This window comes from Morus notabilis, unplaced genomic scaffold (genome assembly GCF_000414095.1).
Source record: "Morus notabilis unplaced genomic scaffold, ASM41409v2 Scaffold457, whole genome shotgun sequence".
Taxonomy (NCBI): Eukaryota; Viridiplantae; Streptophyta; class Magnoliopsida; order Rosales; family Moraceae; genus Morus; species Morus notabilis.
Window position 1 is genome coordinate 289,946 of NW_010357333.1, and position 14,757 is coordinate 304,702.

At 37.9% G+C, this 14,757-nt stretch overlaps 3 protein-coding genes across 3 annotated transcripts; 1 reads left to right on the plus strand and 2 right to left on the minus strand.

Annotated features, from left to right (window-relative positions):
• Positions 1-646: 646 nt before the first annotated feature.
• LOC21397962 lies at positions 647-5,844 on the minus strand. The gene is made up of 8 exons (XM_024169267.1): positions 5,377-5,844; positions 5,138-5,275; positions 4,271-5,013; positions 4,071-4,155; positions 3,865-3,963; positions 3,590-3,706; positions 1,419-1,604; positions 647-1,291 (listed from the first exon to the last, which is right to left on the minus strand). The coding sequence occupies exons 1-8, from the start codon at positions 5,665-5,667 to the stop codon at positions 1,034-1,036; spliced, it is 1,917 nt and encodes a 638-aa protein (XP_024025035.1). The 5' UTR covers positions 5,668-5,844; the 3' UTR covers positions 647-1,033.
• A 2,870-nt stretch (positions 5,845-8,714) lies between these two features.
• Positions 8,715-9,783, plus strand: LOC21397963. Its single transcript, XM_010089793.2, has 3 exons — positions 8,715-8,957; positions 9,056-9,261; positions 9,355-9,783. The coding sequence occupies exons 1-3, from the start codon at positions 8,859-8,861 to the stop codon at positions 9,572-9,574; spliced, it is 525 nt and encodes a 174-aa protein (XP_010088095.1). The 5' UTR covers positions 8,715-8,858; the 3' UTR covers positions 9,575-9,783.
• Positions 9,784-9,898: 115 nt separating this feature from the next.
• On the minus strand, positions 9,899-12,206 carry LOC21397964 (probable transcription factor At1g11510). Its single transcript, XM_010089794.2, has 2 exons — positions 11,161-12,206; positions 9,899-9,972 (listed from the first exon to the last, which is right to left on the minus strand). Exon 1 carries the CDS (start codon positions 12,094-12,096, stop codon positions 11,173-11,175), a length of 924 nt encoding a protein of 307 aa, XP_010088096.1. The 5' UTR covers positions 12,097-12,206; the 3' UTR covers positions 9,899-9,972; positions 11,161-11,172.
• Between the last annotated feature and the right edge of the window lie 2,551 nt (positions 12,207-14,757).

The following is a 14,757-nucleotide window of genomic DNA, read 5'->3' on the forward strand; positions in this document are numbered from 1 at the left end:
AATGCTATGAAGGCAGAGAACTCGCTGTCTGCTCAGCGCCAGTAACTTCTCACCGAGAACGCCGACCTGAAGAAGAAACTTGCGGATTTGACAGCGGAGGTAGAGAAACTGAAACATGATATCAACGCACAAGCAGCCCATATAGTTGCTGCTCAAATTGAAGCTGATTCAACATACGACAAGTTTAACCAAACCATTGATTTCCTGAGGAACGAGTGCTTGACGAGGTATTCAGAGCACGTCAACTTTCGAATGTCGCTGTCGATGCCACACGTTGGTCATGTGGTTGCCGAAGGTGAATCTGACACAGAGGGAGGAGCGTAGGTCATGTATTGTTATATTATGTCCCTTTTGAGGCTTGGTTGATTTACCTTGCATAACACTGACTGTAACAGTGTTCAAGCTAACTGCCTTTATCGGTGTAATGTATTTGAACTTCAGTTTTTTTTTGTTAGCATGCTTGTGTAATATTTTGCAGTGTATATTTATATAAACAAATCTGCTCATAGCGTCCGTGGTTTTGGGTTGTTTGTTTCTTGATTTTGATATTAACTACCCTGTTAAATGAATTGCAAATCCTTACCACGAAGTGCATCCTATAACATAACAAGAATTATCCTACCACAACGTAATTCGAATATTGCTGATCAACCGAATATATATATATATATATATATGTAAACGTCCACATGAATTCCATCAAAGGTTAAGTAAGATAAACAAGATAAACAGTAACCTAATATAGTTGTTGACCTACTGTTTGTCACAACTATAAAAGATGTCGTGGGAAAAAGGCTTCAAGGAGTCCCATTTACATCAAAACAACAATCAATTGAACACCAAAATACTTTTATGGGACAGAAGCATGATTGTATACTTTATTTCATACTATATCCTTGAATTGTTTCTACGGGCCATTTTTTGCCTTTCAAACCCGCTGGATCAAATCCGGAAAAAATACACAACTGTTGTGGTAGATGTTAATCCTATAGCTCTGCAGTCCACTTCTTCTTTATGCAATGGTAGCAGGACATTACCCCTTGCGACCCCAGCGTAAAGCCCTCTTCTTCTTTGTCGCATACGCCAAATTTTGCACTCCAGGCTCTGGGTCAACGACTGATGGTGCACTTACTTTCTCCTCCGTAGTGGTGCTCAACTCCTGCAGACTGTACCTCGACATAACGTCCTTTGAATGCTTGTACACTGCATTCAGAGTGCCTTCCCTAACATTTTTTATCTTTGATCTAACAAGTTCAAGACTGAGAAAAAACCGTGCCTCCTCCAAATCGAACTATCAATGACAGTTATATAACAAGAGTTAAGACACATGAAAGTATGTGGTTTGCAAGCTGAACAAACCGTGTCACCATAAATATGGATGTTCATTGCATGCATCTGAACATTATTAATTTCGATACCTTACTATCTACGGTGTTCCCTGTTGCAGCAGCCCACATGAATTTTAGTACAAAGATGCCACAGTCATTCCCATTCGCTTGAGTTGGTATATCCTTCTTATGCACTACTTTGAACGAACTAAGATTCAGTCCGTCATCATATGCCAATTCCAAATCACTTGCGAGTAAGTTGGCAAGCACGCTAACCTGCATGATAGCATTTTCAAACATATCACACGAAAATACTCCAACAAATTTTAGATAGCGGTTAAAGCAACTTACCGAATCCATGGCAATACAACCCCGGCGATGTCTACTCCTAGGATGAGGCAGTGAATTCTAAATCTCAACTTGTTGATGGTTCAAGTCCAAAACGGCCAAAAACCAGTGCAGATCTTCCGACGAATAACATGGTATCACAATCTTCAATAGACTTCTCATGATTTCAATTCACATATAATATAGCTTTTTAGCTGTTGTGTTTAGCACTACTGCCACGTTTGCATATGGTTTTTTAATTTTATTGTTCTGTTTCTGAATATTTCAAAGTTTGTGTCCTAGTTTCTAGGAGGTTGTTAATATTCTGTTTTTTATGTGTTTACTCGTGGACTGATTATAGGACATGGTGGTTAGTTATTGTTTAAGCCTTTAAATGTAACTACCGGAGGTCCGAAGGGAAATTATCCTCGATGCCAACATTGTGGCAGAAAGGGTCATCCTCCTTTCAAATAATCCACGAGACCTGATGCAAAATGTAGCAGGTGTAACCTAGTTGGTCATGAAGCTATTTTTTGCAAAAGAAAAAATCAGCAGCAAGAAGCAGATGCCCAAGTTGCTGATCAAGAGGATGAGGATCAGCTCTTTGTTGCTACTTGCTTCTCAATAAGTGATTCAAGTGAGAGCTGCTTAATTGTTAGTGGTTGCACTAATCATATGAGACATGACAAGGAGTTGTTCAAGGAATTAAGAAGCACGGAGATTACAAAAGTCAAAATTGGCAATGGACAGCATATAGCAGTCAAGGGAAAAGGCACCATTGCAAATGCAAGTTGTTCAGGTAAAAAACTTATCTGTGATGTTTCTAGAAATTTCCCAAAATCTGTTAAGTGTTGGTCAGTTGATAGAGAAAGGCTCAAAGTACATTTTGAAGACAAATACTGCCTGATAAAGGATGCCTCTGGTCAAGAGATGTTCAACGTGAAGATGATAGGAAAGAGCTTCACACTTAATCCATTAGAGGAAGGGCAAGCTCCCTTTCCTACCAAGGAAAGTGTCACGGAGATAATGCCTCTGCTCAAGAGATGTTCAACGTGAAGATGATAGGAAAGAGCTTCACACTTAATCCATTAGAGGAAGGGCAAGCTGCCTTTCCTACCAAGGAAAGTGTCACGGAGATATGGCACAAAAGGCTCGGTAATTAGCATCATTAAGGACTACTACTACTTCAAACAAAGCAATTAGTAAGGGATTTACCTGTTTTAGAAGATCATGTTCCTCACTGCCAAGCGTGTCAATATGGAAAGCAACACAGACAACCATTTCCAAAAACAGCGTGGAGAGCAACACAGAAGATTCAATTCATCCAAACTGATAATCAAGCTGCAATAGCTATTTCTCATAATCCAGTTTTAAAACTAAACATTTCAACATCAAGCCATTTTTCTTGAGAGAAGTACGGAAGGATGGTGATGTAACTCTTGTTTATTGCAAAATAGAATAGCAAATACCTGATGTTTTTACTAAACCCTTACCAGCTAGCAAGTTCAAGTTCTTGAGAATGAAACTTGGTGTTCGCAGTCTCTAAAGCAAGGAGGAATGTTAGCTGTTGTGTTTAGGACTGCTGCCACGTTTGGAAAATATTTTTTAATTTTATTGTTCTGTTTTTGAATATTTCAAAGTTTGTTTCCTAGTTTCTAGGAGGTTGTTAATGTTCTGTTTTTTATGTTTTTTATGTCTTCAATCGTGGCCTGATTATAGGACATGATCTTACTGGTTGTTATTTTTTAAGCCTTTAAATGTAAGTAATGAATTCAATGAAATTATCTCTAGTGTTCTTTACTAAAAAGTTTTTCATTGTTCTCTCCTTCAAAGTTGTCTCTGTTTTTTTGTTGCAATTTTACAAACAACAACATAGCTCTAGCTCGAACTCATCACTTATCGAACATGATAAATAGTTTGTTGGGCAAGCATACCTTATCACAGGCTCTAACATCACCAAGAAAATTACGACGCCATTCCTCAGCTTCCGCATAATGCATTAATTTTATGTGCTTCTGGATGCCTTCTTCCTTAAGTGTGGCATAAAGTACCTGTGAACATAGTACAGCAAACCAAATTACAACTCCCGTAGAAACAAATTTTATATGTTTCTCATACTTGTTAAATTTTACAGTTTTTTCAAAGTATAGATGCATAGTGTTAGCATCCATAATGTTGGTTATTTTATTATATTTAACTTGCTCAATACCGAAATTCGAGTTGGAAGGACCCAAACTGGCTGCTCCATAGGATTGGGGAACTCCCTTCGCAAAGCCTCCGTTAAACAACGGGCATAGCAATCAATAATCTGCACATCACAATCATAGTTTAATTACGATGTAACTGGGTTATCATCATCAATGTGTTTCTTCAAATACATAGCGAATTAGGACATAAGTACTATCATTTACTTACAACGCCGCTAATATTTCGGCCGGGAGCTAACTCAACAAGGTGCATCCGCCTTAAGGAAAATCTTCCAAACGAGTCAAGGATCTCACTGCATACGAAAATAGGACTACCACAACATTAGTGATGTATTTTTTATTTTATTTTGATTTATTTAAAGCAATGAAATGGTTAGATTAATAATAACCACCGGTTTCCAAACTTACCTATTCTTCAATGACTCGTCATATACATACAAAGCAACACATAGGTCAGTTGGCTTAACGACAAATCGCAACAGAAAGTTTCCTACTCTTCGACCCTTACTTGCTACGTATTCTTTAAGAAGACAAGTCGGGTCACGGGGATGGTTTTGTCTAACGAATTCAGCAATACGGGTTTCTGAATCACTTATTTCTGTACACTCCATTGTCACGTCAACAACTTCATCGCTTCGCAAACTATCCGGAGGATCTATGGCAGCCAACCAACCATTTACATTGGTTTTCAAATCACTTGAACCAACAACATTCCGCTTCGATTGTCCTGAGTGTATCCTATTGAGTGACTTAAAAACGCTTGCAAACTCATCTTCGATATTATCCATTCCACGCATTATCTCAGAAATGGATGTCCCTTCATTTGCTGCCCCTGCTACGTGTTTAATTGGAGGTTCACACAACGGGGCGTCATTTTGAATACCCTCCGTGCCCGTACTCTTGTTGGCGACACTTCTCCTTACTTCATCGGATTTCCCTGCATTGGAATTAGCCTCGTCTAATGCTTCGGAAGTCACACCACGAACTTCTCTCCTAATAACATCCAACATATCTTCTTTAAACTTAGAGAGTTGCTGAGCCAACTCACTGACCACATCCTTCGTTCGGTTTACTTCAGTCATGATGTTGAAGGCATGCGTTTCAATGGTCCTTCTTCCAACACCTGATTCCTCGACCATTGATGACCGCATCTGCATCAATTAATCAAGACAATAAAGCGTTAGTATACACGTACAAATTTAAACAAATTAACTTAAAATTGAAACCAAAAACAAGTAAAACACCTTTGCAATACAAGTCATTTAACTTTGTTACCTTCTTAACAGAGTAACCGCCGGAAGCCTTAATCCATCTTAGAACTGCTCTAGTCTTCTTCTCTGTCCACGCAGTTATTGGTACTTTACTGCGATCGATGAATTGAGAGTGACCCTCCAAGTGGTGCAAGTAAAACACCTTACAAGGAAGTTAAGATTATTATTAATCACAAATAATGTGCGTCCCAACCAAAGAAATCATCAACATTCAAGTTCGAACATGAGTAATCTAGCATTTACCTGTAGAAATAGCACACATCCACCAATGAATTCCCCTTTCCTTTTTTTATAATGCATTATTGCCTTAACAAGATGGCTAAGACACTGTGTTGCCCAATTTAAGTTCTTCACACTATGAACACCGTTTATGAAAGAAAGTATGGTTGTTCCAACCACAACAACTGTTGTTGGCATTAAGATAGTTCCACTAGCAAACAGTAAAAACTTCCTAATAAATATGTCATCAGGATGCTTATCATCTAACAAGTCATCCTCCAAATCAGACAACTGTACGTGCCTCCTTCCATCCATTATTTCTTTCTTCCGATTAATCACTTCCTCATCGGTGCCTTACTGCTCAAAGTCGTCCCCCCCATCAGACAACCCCATAACTTCACCAAACAACTCCGTTGTGAGGACAAACGTCTTCCCGCAAATAGTCAATGAGCAATCCTCCTCTTTAAAGTTGTCCACCATCCACATAATCAATTTGTGACATATGTGCACTCTAGCCATTTCCAACAACCCCCCAAACCCCATTCCTTTAACCAACGCCCTTCTACGCTCCCTAAGATGAGCACACATCTTACCAAACCGCAGTGGGGAGCATCGTACATTTAATTTTTGGTTAGAAACCGAAGTGGACAAATGCTCTTTGTCCTCTTCTCCCCGATCCACACTCTGCCTTTTACGACCCCGTTTAGTCACCATAGCTTAATTTATGCTTCCCATGTCACAGGATGCATCTGTCCTCAACACATTTGTCCAAAAGATTAAAAATAAATAACCCACAAGAAACACCAAGATGACAATAGCAATAATCACACAATTTTATTCATACTACTTACATGATATATCGCATAGCACACGCTATAACCTAATACCACTTTTAGTATAAAACTCTTTCAACTAGAATAAATTATACTGGCTTGTAGCATCCACAAACATCCACGCCTACATACTTATTCAGAAAACTCAAAAATAAATCCACTTGCATTGCATGAATCTAGGTTTTCACTTTTTTGTAAAATACTCTTTCAACTAAATCAACTAATACTTTTTTGTAAACATCTTTGGTTTCATAGTTATTCAGAAAAATAATAAATGAATCCACTTGTACTACATCTATATAAGTTTTCTACTATTGGGACGTTTCACTTTCCCAATAGGTTTTTTGTTTACCACATGTACAAACCCTATAACTACCAAATCGAAGCAACGAATCAAAATTAGCTTCAAATAACCACAAATTCGACCCACTCATAGTGTTTCTATCTTCCAAAACGTCCCCTCTATTTACAATTTTCTGCGTAACTTGATAATGGAGAATAGGGGACTTTTTAACCATTTTTTCCATTTTCCAGATAATTCGAGTCTACAATCGAGGTATAATTAAGTTCTTTTTTACAAATGCTATACAGTTTAAAGTGTTTGGAAGATTACCTCGGGAGTATCTCCGTCGACGAAGTGTTAGGCGGTGAAGATGAACTGGTGGTGTTTGAGGGGAGAGAAAATGTTAGTGGGTTTGGTTGTAGGAGTGGTCGTTAGGCGGCGGGTCTCCTTGTCGGCCTGTCGGAAGTCACCTCCGGCAACATCCCTGCGGAGGCGTTCGAGGAAGCGGCGACGGAGACAGAGGATGAAGTGGTGGTGTTTCAGGAGAGAGGAAATGTCAGGGTGGAGGAGGAGATAGGAGTGGGTTTGCTTGTGGGAGTTGTCGAGACGCGGCCTCGTCCGCCTGTCAGAACTCGTCGACGCCGATCTGGCTGCGGAGGAGGTCGAAGGAGCTCGAGGAAGGTCAAGGGAGGTCGAGAGAAAATAAGGTTTGGGAATGCTCGCTCGTGCATTTGAGAAAGGGAGAGGTTTTTTAGAAACAAATCTACACCGTTTAATTCCAATCTAACGGTCACAATTGCCTGAGCGGATCAGTTAGCCATTTTATACCTACCAGACTAAAGACATTTCCTATATATATATATATATATATATATATATAATAAACATTAAAAGGATAGGGAACGTGTGGCAGTACACGTTCCCTCAAAAACAAAATAAATAAATAAATAAATAAAAAGATGGAGAACGTGGGTAAGTTTCCCACATTTTCAGAGGTGGTTGCACGGAAACGTAAAAGAAGAGGATTGAAAAAGATATGTGTTTTTTGCGAAAAAAATACAGTAAAAAGGGTTTTCTAGAAAAAGAAAAAAAAAGAGTACGGAAGAAAAAAAAGAAAAATTAAAGAAAATCTCTTAGTGCTATCATATATTTGTGAAAAACGAATGATAATTATAAGTGATTTTTTTAATTCATCCATCTTATGTGTTGAGAAACTTATGAAAACGTCATTCGTTTAAGTTCACGTTGATTTAGAGATACGTTGAGAAAGAACCATGGTGTTTTTAAAACGGAGTTAGAGGAGTTTAAGATTAACGTCCTAATCGAGCGACGGTAAAATTATTCTTCTTCTCTTTAATATCTTAGTAGTTAAATTAACTAAAATAATGATAGCATTAAATTTTGATTTATGTGATTCGATCGATACTAAGTTTCCGCACAATTTTTTTTGAAAATCCGGTTTGAGAAACATATGGTTTTGATACTGAAAGCGTGTTTTCGCCTTTTTCAAACGAGATGTTTTTGGTCGAGAAGTTAGCTTAACATAAGCCATATGGTTTTGATAATATATTAATTAATAAACATGATTTCACTTTTTTATTATACTCAAAACAATTTTTAAAAAATCAAACGTAATTTTAAAAGCAGTCCCGAAATGATTCTAAAAATAATCACATTTTTATTTTTTATTAAAAATAAAATTATTTTTAAACAAATTCCAAACACACCTTTTGTTTTTGTTTTTTTCTTTTTCTGTCGTTCAAATTACAGAATTCGTTGTTTCTGTCCGTGAGAAGACATGTCGTTTTTTATTTAGAAGAGTTTTGTAATTCGTTCCTAACTTAGTATCTTTTGTAGCCTCACTGAATTTCCGTCTTCAATACTTTGAAAAGGGTACACATTTCTATCCGCGGCTCAACCATAGTACATAGTACATGAAATTAGGCGCAAAGCTGAATCTGCTACACTAAAAACTGGATGAAGAACTCACCTGCAAAAGACAGTAAAATCTTGGGAGAATAATCCGAGTCCATGGAAGTAAGGTTAAACCTTCCTTTCGGTTAAACCTTCCTTTCCTCTCTGCTTATATTATACTTATATTCCACTTTCCTTGCTCTTTGTGTAAAGAATGAATGAATGAATCTTGTAAAGAGAGGCACAAGGAGAAGATGAATGTAGAAAACTATAAAGCGCAAAAAGAAGCTTTTTCCTTAAGTTCACTTGTTTATAAACGTTAATTCTGTTTGTGTATAATGTATACCTGGCCTTGCTTTATTCTTATTCCCGCTATATTTTAGGGCCTACATGACTTTACAAACGAAATGACTATAAATCTGTAAGTTCTATACTCAATCTTTAATCAACTGTACCGGAGCTCTCTAGTTGTAAAAATGGCAAGGAACTTTGGCCCTCTTATCTGCATCATGATCATGATTATGGATGTCGTCGCCGGGATACTTGGGATTCAGGCTGAAATAGCTCAAAACAAGGTATTTCTTATAATCATTACAGAACTAAAAATCTTCCAAAGTATTCCTTAACAACATTTGTGCTCTTCTTCTTTCATTTTTGGTTGTTCCCCCAACAGGTAAAAAGTCTGAGGATGTGGATTTTCGAGTGTAGAGACCCGAGCTATCAAGCGTACAAGTTAGGAATGGCTGCAGCCGTGCTTTTGGCCTTTTCTCATGTCATTGCCAACTTGCTTGGCGGATGCATTTGCTTCTGGTCCAGAGCAGAATATGAAAGAGCAACTGCAAACAAGCAATTAGCTGTTGGCTCTCTCATTCTGTCATGGTATGTGTTAATTGTGATGCATTTCTCCAGTATAATTGAACTGGGATTTTCACAACTTCGATGAAGATAATAAATATATTTTTCTGGAAGCAGGATTGTTTTGGGTGCTGCGTTTTCATTGCTGATGATAGGAACATTGGCAAATTCAAAGTCGAGAAAATCATGCGGGCTTGCCCACCATCGCTTTTTCTCAATTGGTGGGATTTTATGTTTCATTCATGGACTCGTTACCGTAGCATATTACATTTCAGCGGCAGCCACAATCAGAGAAGAAAAGAAAAGCCGGCAAGACCAGACCACGCCCTCTGCTTGACTGTTTATTTTGTTTCTCTTTTCTTCAAATTCTTTGAATGATTCCATATGGTGACATTCAACAAATGTAACGTTAGTGAGATCATTATAGCCTTTCATTTGTGTGGACATGAGAGGAATCATTGCTTTCAAAGATATTATTTTGCATTCGTACTACTACCTAATGGATATTTTCTTTTAACTTTTTTCAATTATTTATGAATTGGGAGTCGAAAACTGGAGAGGGAGGACCTGCTTGTTGATGCTCTACTTTCCTTGTTTCCCAGGAAAAGAATCAAAATTTAAAGGGAACAAGAAATTATATACAAAGATGTAAACTGAAAGGAAGCTTTTACGATACCAAACTCCCCCCTCAATGTTTGATTGTTTGCCTGCTGTCCCTGCTTCACTCTTGTTCACCTATGCATTAGCTCTCATGTTAGACCCTTAAAGCAAGAAATAGCCTTTTTAGTTTCAGTTTCAAAAATTCCACATCCCAAATGTCCCAAAGAGTTTATTACAAATAACGTGAACCATCACAGTCCCTCGTTTGAGAAAGAGAGTCCTATTCAAAGTTTGCGTTCAGCTATCGAGAATTTTAGGTTCTAAGAGAATATTTTTATGAAGATTTCGATTAGTTATATGGATGTATCCAAGGACATACATATAGATCTTCAGGGCAGGCCTTATGGATTAAAGTGCATACGTAGTCAAGGAAACTGAATGAAAGATTTTCAACGTGACTAGAATAACCAGATGGTTCAGACAAACGAGGAGCCTCTGGCTCTAATGAGCCAGTAAATGTGGGGAAAACACTGAAAAAATACCAAAATATTGAGCAAAAAATAATGTCCAGAGAGGATGGGACAACTATCCCCACTAAAACATTCTAAGCAAACACTAAACAAACAATAAAAAATGTTCAACCAGCAACATAAATGAGGTATATACAGAATTAGTATAAGACTCCATTGAAAAGAGAAAAACCGATTACCCTATTCATTAGAAGAAAAGGAATTTTATTGCAATAGATTCAATATCACAATAGAGATAGCCATAATAATCAACAAATAAAAACTTAATCTTGATATACTAACGTTAACTTATACAAAGACAACAAAATGACATGCAAGTAATTAGTTGTCTAAAGCCCCACTCTTCTTTTGAAACTTTGAATACTTAAAACAAGCAAAATAAGAATATTAATGTCAGGTAAATCAGTGCAATTCACAATGACAAAACAAGGAAAAATGATACCCACAATTAATCAAAAAAATTAAAAATAACATCGAACATAAGGAGCAACTTTATGAACAAAGGTAACAGGTACAACAAGCAAACCAAGATTTGTAACATAAAGCAAGATTTGTAACATAATTAATTATCTAATTACACAGTTAAAAGCTACAACCTTCAACATTATTAAACACTTGAATAAAGAGATAGAAACTCCTAAACATGATTTTTATTTTCTTTCCCTAATAAGCCGAGAAGTCACCATAAGTTATTAACTACAAATTTCAGAATTAGCAAACACTACACACAGAGACAAAGAAATGGAAACTCCTAGCATGAGTTATCAACTCGAAAAGCCATCATAAGTTATACCTGATGAATACGCTAATCATCAGACGGCTTAATCGCCTCGAGTATCAACTTGGATTGTTCGCTAATCAACTGACTCTTCTTAACAAAAAGCTCAAATTCAGCAATGTGCAGCATCCTCCACTTCGCTTCCAACTCGGCTTTCTTCGATTCCGAAATCAAATCAAGTCCCTGCTTCACCACATGCTCCGGTAAGCTCTTATCGAACCGAATCAGCTCGCTCAAACTCGCCGAAGGACCCGCCTTTCGATCAATCGCCGTTGTTTCGATTTCCGCCGGAGCTGCAGGCGACAAAAGCAGCTCCGATTTGCCTTTCTGGTTACTCTTCGCTGTGCCATTCGACTTCGGCTCTCTGCTGCCCCAAATCTTCTTCGACAGCTGGAAAGCCTCCAGCTCGTGAGGCTTCGTCGGGTTGTACTTCTTCTTGAGATTGTTCACGTACTTCTTCTTCAACCTTCGGACCTTATCGCTCAGCTGCGTCTTTGTAGCGTCGATGTGGAGCGACTTCTTAATGAAATCGTAAAACGCGTTCATGTCGGCGACGGCAGCGTCCGCGCCGGTCTTCGCGGCGTAGTCGATCATCCCTTTCAAGATCGCGATCTCGTCGTCCTCGCTCCACAGCCTCTGGAAAAGCAGCTTCTTCGAGTCGTCTCCTCCCGACATCTTCGCCTCCTCCTCCTCCTCCGAACCGCCGTTCTCGGCGTTGGAGTCGCTCTTCTTGGTCCGCTTCACCGATTGCCTCGACGGCATCGCCGAGGGCTTCGATCTGGGCTTCTTGGCCTTCGGCGGAGTCTCCTCCTTGGGCTTGACGTTCGAGTCCGAGACTTCCTGTTCGTCGTCTTCGGAGCCGGAGGCTTCTTCCGACGAGGCTTCCTCTTCGTCGGAAGAAGAAGAAACCGTCGGAGGATCGTCCAGATGGGGTGCTCGCTTTGGTGCCATGGACGGAGACGAGGGTTTTCAGAGAGGAAAATGGGAATTAGGTTTATGGAATTGGGGATTTTCGCCGGCAGAGAGAAAAGAAATAAGTCAAAGCAATCCGGGATCTGAGAGAGTAGCTGCCGTATCATACACGATGAGGAGGCGTAAGGGTGACCGTCCGATTCGACTTCGATCCAAAGGCTTTTGCACATCTAAATGCTAAGATTGGTTTTTTTCCCCCCTTGGATTTAAAATTTTACAAAAAAGTATTTCTCATGTTTTGAAAACTATCCAAAAATTATTCTTAAGTTTTAAAAAATAAGGACCTTCTCTGATATATTAACATACTGATAAATTAAATTTTTTGTCTATTAAATTATATAAAACCACGTAAAAATTAAAAAATACACAGATTTAACGATTAGAAAAATATAATTTCTTGATAGGCTATGCGTACTAAAATGTCTTTTTAAAATAAAATAAAGTAAAATATTACCTTTAAAAGATATATTATTTTAAATGACATAAGAATATTTAAATATTATCTTAAATATTATTATTTAAAAGCTCATTTAGTTCGCTAATTTAAGTTTTTAATTTGAATCGAGATGTGACTTCATATGAAAGTTTTTTATTATAGTTATTGGCGGTTGAATTTCGCCAACAGAATTATGCCGAACTACCTCTTGGTACTCTGTTGGGTTACCGGCATAAACGTTATATTTTTGGTGTAATACTACTAAAGTGTTGTTTGTGGTATGATAATTTTAGAAGTGCAGAAGTAGTGCTTGTATGAATATAAAAGACACGCAAATTTTATAGTGATTCATTCTGTTAATCAATAGCTACATTCACTGTATATTGTATATCTTTTTTTCTATTGTAGTTACATAAAAGGATCCCCTTCATCCTTTGGGGCTCTGCCCCTTTTATAGCCCAACGATTACTTCGTGGGCAGTTCTTTTTTGTATGCCTATTAACTCGAGTGGTCTACTACCCTATGAGCCCAGATCATAACCTGTCAACACCTTTTGTACTGTTTACTCATTCAATTTGTCTCCTATTACGGCTCTGCAGATCCCGTAATCTTCAACTGTTCATTACAGGCGGTCTTAGGGACTCATAATTAATCTCTGCGCTACTAACACCTTTTCAACCAGACGCAACCTGCATGTGTCAAGGATCTTTATTGAGGCACTCCGCAACCCGTACTCTACCCTCGACGTCTATCTAAGGAACTAGATTCTTCGCTTAATTGACTGTTGTGGAGCTTCCCATGCGTCATATAGGCCTCGACGTTCTCGAGTGGTCAGCGGTCTAAGGATTCGTCCATGCATTTAGCCTTCCTAATCATTTAGAAGGAAAACAAGACCCAGACGTCGACTGCTACCAGTCGTGGCAAACATAAAGCCACGTGGAGCGCTATCGCCGGCCCACATATCTCATGTGTCAGCGCACATTTTTTCATATAACAATAGTAAAAAGTAAGATGTGACTCTTTCTGAAAGTTTTTTTACTGTAACAAAACTCGAATCAATAAAATGAATAAGGTCTAAAAATTTAAATTTAAATTTAGAGAAAAAAAGAGTAAAATTTTCAATGAAATAATTGTATTAAAAAAAATAAAACTTAGCATGTGTATAACTCCGCGAGATTGCATCCTTGCCATGTACACAGATTGATTGAATTTGGACTTGTCAGACCAATCCAATCCCATATCAAATCGTACTTCTATAGCTATACGAACACATTGATTGGCTCTTTTATTGGTTTTATTGTAATAATAATTAAACACATTAGCGCTTTTTAGTATTTCGATATGGGATAAATTTTATTTTGTGGTTTTCAGGTGTTAAATACCATGGGATAAATACCATTGGAATACCAAGCAATGGCATTCTTTGATTCAAGACCCCTACTTCATCGCAATCCATACTCGTCGAGCCACTGTTGTGTTTCTGCCTTATCGCGTCGACGGGAGTTTTTTTTCCCAATCCAGTGTTTCGCTGGATTGGCGTAGGGGATGAACGTCACATCTGGGAAGTTCCATATCAGGAATCTGACTACACGCCAACGCCAAGTACTCAATTTGCCCGATCCACATCATATCACATTTTCGACGGTTACGCTTTCGACTCGTGGGCCAGTGAGTGCAAATTGATCGCTAATGTCTCGTGGAAAAGCAAGGGTCGGTTTGGTTCACGCATTGAAGTTGAAGTTAGACGGAAAATTATGGATTCAAGTATATAGGAACCAAACGGGGCCCAATATTTTGGTGTTGTCCGGTGTAAGTGAATGGAATCATGATTTTAATTTAAAATTAGTGTTTATTTATAAAAAATAAAAAATAATTTTGATTTGATTTATTTAGAATTAATGTTTAGTTATGATGTTTCTGATTCAAAATTTAAATTTTAATGTAATGTTTTAAACCATGAATCACCATTAATTCTAAAACCATCCCCTTTAATTTTTAGTGGTTTAAACCCATGATTCTGGTTATAGTTTCAGAACCATAATTTAGACTCAAAATCATGAATCAAGATTATGATTCTAAAATCAAAATTAGAATTACCCTATTTTGAACATCCATACCAAATGAACCCTTAATTGAGTATATGTTGTAAGGATTTTGAACCCAGAATCATGATTCTGTGTTTAAATCCATGTTTGTTTACAAAA